The sequence below is a fragment of the Sinocyclocheilus rhinocerous genome, unplaced genomic scaffold (assembly GCF_001515625.1).
Source record: "Sinocyclocheilus rhinocerous isolate Xijiao unplaced genomic scaffold, SAMN03320098_v1.1 scaffold65, whole genome shotgun sequence".
Classification (NCBI taxonomy): domain Eukaryota; kingdom Metazoa; phylum Chordata; class Actinopteri; order Cypriniformes; family Cyprinidae; genus Sinocyclocheilus; species Sinocyclocheilus rhinocerous.
Genome location: NW_015662000.1, coordinates 1,313,158 through 1,317,754, shown reverse-complemented (window position 1 = coordinate 1,317,754; position 4,597 = coordinate 1,313,158). Strand labels below are relative to the sequence as shown.

At 35.5% G+C, this 4,597-nt stretch overlaps 1 protein-coding gene across 4 annotated transcripts in view; it reads right to left on the bottom strand.

The window, feature by feature from the left end:
• tpk1 (thiamin pyrophosphokinase 1) overlaps nucleotides 1–3,539 on the bottom strand; it is a 101,407-nt gene extending 97,868 nt beyond the window's left edge. For 2 of the 4 annotated variants that reach the window (XM_016537035.1, XM_016537037.1), the window contains exon 1: nucleotides 3,458–3,520. Coding sequence is in view for 1 of the 4 variants with exons in the window: in XM_016537038.1 (XP_016392524.1) it covers nucleotides 3,458–3,497 (40 nt within the window). In the remaining 3 variants the exon portion in view is untranslated. Of the gene's footprint in view, nucleotides 1–3,255; nucleotides 3,337–3,457 lie in introns of those variants that run through there. The other 2 variants (XM_016537038.1, XM_016537036.1) reach the window with 2 other exon arrangements.
• Between the last annotated feature and the right edge of the window lie 1,058 nt (nucleotides 3,540–4,597).

Below are 4,597 nucleotides of genomic sequence, written 5' to 3'. Positions count from 1 at the left end.
TGAGAAGCTATGCAAACAGCTGTCATTATCGCGAACGATTTCATAATCGCTCAATAAAATCGTCTGCGATTTGTTTGCGTAACTTGTCAGTGAACTACGGCTCTGTGTAGTAAATGCTGCTCCACCTGAAAGCATGTGATGATGATTTACTGCTGATTACAGAACCGGCTTTATTAACATAATGCGCATGACAATCGCATTCGATTAATCGTGCAGCCCTAATATTAATGCAATAAAAGACCAGTTAAGTGCACTTAAAGAGAGTACACTTTCAGAACCGTTTTTAAAACACTTAAGTACACTTTTAGAAAAGTGCATATTGTAATAATGTCAAATTAAAAGTTTTACTTTACAGTACTTTGCATAATGTTTAATAATCTTTTGTCATTCTTTAAAGAAGTAACTGTTTTGATGAGTTAACTAACATACTAAAGCACATGTAAAGCACGATTATAATTTTAACCATAATGTGTTGTTTGATATTAAAGTTCACAGTTTAAATGGGTAACACTTTATATTAAGGTGTCCTTGTTACACGTTACATCTACTTACTATAGAAAATTATAATAAGTATAATAACTAAATAATTATGCATAATTACATGCAAGTAACCCTAAGCCAAACCTTAATCCTAACCTTAACCATATAGTAAGTACAGATAAAAGCGTCTGCTAAATGACTAAAAGTAAAAGTAAAGTAACAGTAAAGTTAATTAATATTACTCAGTACTTAAATGTATAATCACACTGTAACATGGACACCTTAAAATAAAGTGTAACCTTTAAATGTACTAAATTACAACTTCATTATTGCAAATATGTAATTAGAAATATATTTAACTATGACTTACAAGTTTCAATAGAAATTAAAGTAGATTTTAGTTAAATTTGTTAAATTTGTCAGGACTCTTTATAACTAGTTATGAAATTACATGTAAAGGTATTTAAGTCCTACTTAATTCGGTCAAACAAGCACTCGAAATTCCACTAATTTTGAATTTAATAAAAATTTTAACTATAAAAGATGTTCCTTTAATTTCAATTAATGTGAGTGTCCGAAAACATTACATTCAATTCTTTCTGTAATAAGTACTTTCACTTTTTCACTACACTTTCACTTACTCTTTTTGAAAATATAGCTACTAAAGTGTACTTCTTTTTCCACAAGATAACAGCTAAAGTTTTGACAAAACATGTCATTTAAACCATAAACTAAAAAGCTTCAAGTTTCAAGACCAGAAAAAGAATTTCATTGATTGTTGATTTCATTTTGAAACGGATATCTTATCCTGGCTGTTTATGTCAGCAATGGTTGAGAGGACACCACTTTGAGAATTATATGCAAGATAAATATATAATTATTAACTCAACAGACAGTGCAAAATGTCATTTCTTGGATCAATCCTGCTGAGAGCAACAGATCAATGCAGGTAGAGAGGTGTATCCCTAACACTCTGCCAAAATGGATCAACATAGCAACTAAAAGGGTCTAATCCAACCTGACACCCACAACACTATTGATGAAAGTAGAGTGCTGTCAAAAACAGATTGCACCAGAAACTCACAAACTTAAGCAGGTGGGCCTAGGAATAGTTCACTCAAAAATAAAAATTTACTCACCCTCAGGCCATCCAAGATACAGATGTTTGTTTCTTCCTCAGAAACAGATTTGTTGAAATTTAGCATTACATCACTTGCTCCATGAATGGACATGTATTGATGGACTGGAGTTGTGCTGATTATTGGTTGCTTGTTGTGATGTTTTTATCAGTTGTTTGAACTGTCATTCTGACGGCACCCATTCACTGCAGAGGATCCATTGGTGAGCAAGTGATGTAATGTTACATTTCTCCAAATCTTTTCCGATTAAGAAACAAATTAATTTATATATTTTTAACAAATTTTCCTTTAAAGGAGCAGTGCACCCTTATTATTTATTGTATTATTTATTCACCCTCATGCTGTTTCTAACCTGTATGACTTTATTTCTTCAGTGGAACACAAAGAGATGGAACACTAGAGATGGTTCTCGTTAAATATCGCATGCGATTTATCGTGCAGCCCTTGAATCAATCTGGTATTTTTCCCCCATGCAATTACAGTGCAATTGAATGGGGGCTGTAGCTGACCAGCTTCAAAATCAGCTGCAAAAGCCCAATAACTGCATCATAAATTTGTGCATTTTATTCTAATTCTTCTGAAGTCATATAACCGTTTTCTGGGAAGAATTATAGTTTTTTTTAAAGTTTTTTTTAGCTTGCTTATGGTATTGAAAAGGGTGATTTAGATCTGTAATGCTCTGATCAAAAGAAAGAAAAAAGCATGTAAATGCTTGAATCTATTTTCTAAATTGGATTCATATATACTTTGCGCACATGGGCAGTGCTGTAATGTGTACGTTTACATACGTTTTACATCTTATGAATGTGTGAATGTTTATTTTACATGTCACAAACTAGTCAGTAGAGAAGACTAAATATTTGCTACATTTTGCAGAAACAAATTTAAAAAAAAAACATTACTCTTCTGACAACATACATGACAACTTTTTATCACGGTGACTTTCTCCAGACTTTCACAGCAGAATATAAGTTAACAATTGAACACTGCATCGTTCAGTGTCATACACGTGTCTCTGTTGTACAAGTTGCTTTTGAGAATGTGCAATTATGTACAAAAAATGTATGAAATACATGCAGTCACTATAATTACCATCATAAAGTTGTAGATGCATTAAGCACAACTGAAAGGTGATTCGGAAGGTAAACACCTCACTGTTACTTTCTTCACAACTCAGTAAATGAATGGGATTGAGGGAGTGAGTTTTGGACTTTAAAAAGGCCTGCGAGACTGCCAGTACAGTTAAAAAAATCTGCCTTGTCAATGACTAAAGTAAGTTCATTCTCAGGTTGAGAGCCCAAATTACAGTTTACAGACTTTAATAACTCCCTCATTATGTGCACAGGTAAATCACACAGCGAGTGCTTCTTCAGAGACAGAATGCATTTTTAATGAAAGTCAAACATCATTATCTACAGCTTTCCGCTCTGGCACGATTTCACTCAAATGTTTAGCAGCTTCATAAACTTTTGCAGGCCGAATTTCACACTGTAGTATTTCAAAGTAGGCTAAACTTCTACAGATATTATTCCATCACAAAGACTACACAAATGAACAGTGACAAATAATTATTTCATAAAAGTTATGTTACGCTAAAACATGCCATCAAAATAGAGCTACTGTACGGCGAACCCACCTCGACAACTTACTGAACACTTGACATTTGGCTGTGCTACAAAGCCTACATAGCGACTACCTAGGCAGCATTTTAGGCAGCGTACAGTATGCGCGCTCGGCGTTCGTGCTGAAAATGCATATATAATACCGCAAAACGCTGTCTAGGTAGTCAGCTCGCTAGGTTAACAGTCAGACACAGCCTGTATTTCCAGTGTACTCACTCTGTGAATGGATATCCAGCAGTATGGGTCCAGTCCACATTTGTGTACAGTCAACGAGAACGAGTGCCGAAGACAAGCGCTTCAGCGCCAGAAAATCGTGTAACGTTTGTCACAGCGACATCTAGAGGTGCTCTGTACACCTGCACTGATTCCATTCAGGTCGACATCCAACATATACAGAGAGAGAATGATCAGCATTCAGACAGACAGACAGACAGACAGAAACGACATCATCAAATCCATGTACACTAATAACAAATTTGCAGTTAAAATTGGCAACAAACACACAGATTTCCTCCCCAGAGTCGTGGCGTGAGACAGGGCTGTAGCTTAAGCCCTACACTATTCAATATCTACATCAATGAACTAGCAAGAGCCCTAGAACAGTCCCCAGCACCCGGTCTTACCCTACTAGACACTGAAGTTATATGTCTTCTGTTTGCGGATGATCTAGTAGCCATGATAAAAGGACAAGCAGTAGAACAGAACCACAAGTCACAGCCGGAATAAAACACTGTACAACACACATAAACTGACATGACAGGATCCAGTCCTTCTCCTGTCTCTTTATTAGTACTTTAATTTTACTGTATACAGATATATAGACTCTATATGCTATACTTTTATTCTTATGTATATTTGTGTTAAATGTCTATTTAAATGTTTCTATGCTTTGGCAATGTAAAGATACTTTTTTACCATGCCAATAAAGCTACTTGAATTTGAATCTGAATCTGAATCAGACAGACAGACAGACAGACAGATAGATAGATAGATAGATAGACAGGCAGACATGCAGATAGATAGACAGACAACAGACAGGCAGTTCATACAAGACTGATACACGTCTGCACACTATCAGAATGATCTGTTGATCTGTCAGTGATCAAAAAATCACCAGCATCATAGTTACATTTTAAACTTACAACATGACCTCCACACAGCGCTCATACCTTAAGTATAACATACTTTATTTATCAAACATATGCTCATGGTCTCTAGAGCCTGGTTTCATGTCAGCACTGTACAAATAGCGGTGCGTTTGCCCACATATACATAAATCATAAATTATCCATCAGCGTCTCTGCTGCCACTTGGCCTCACCCAGAGAAAAAGGCCCATCACAAATATAGCTTTCTG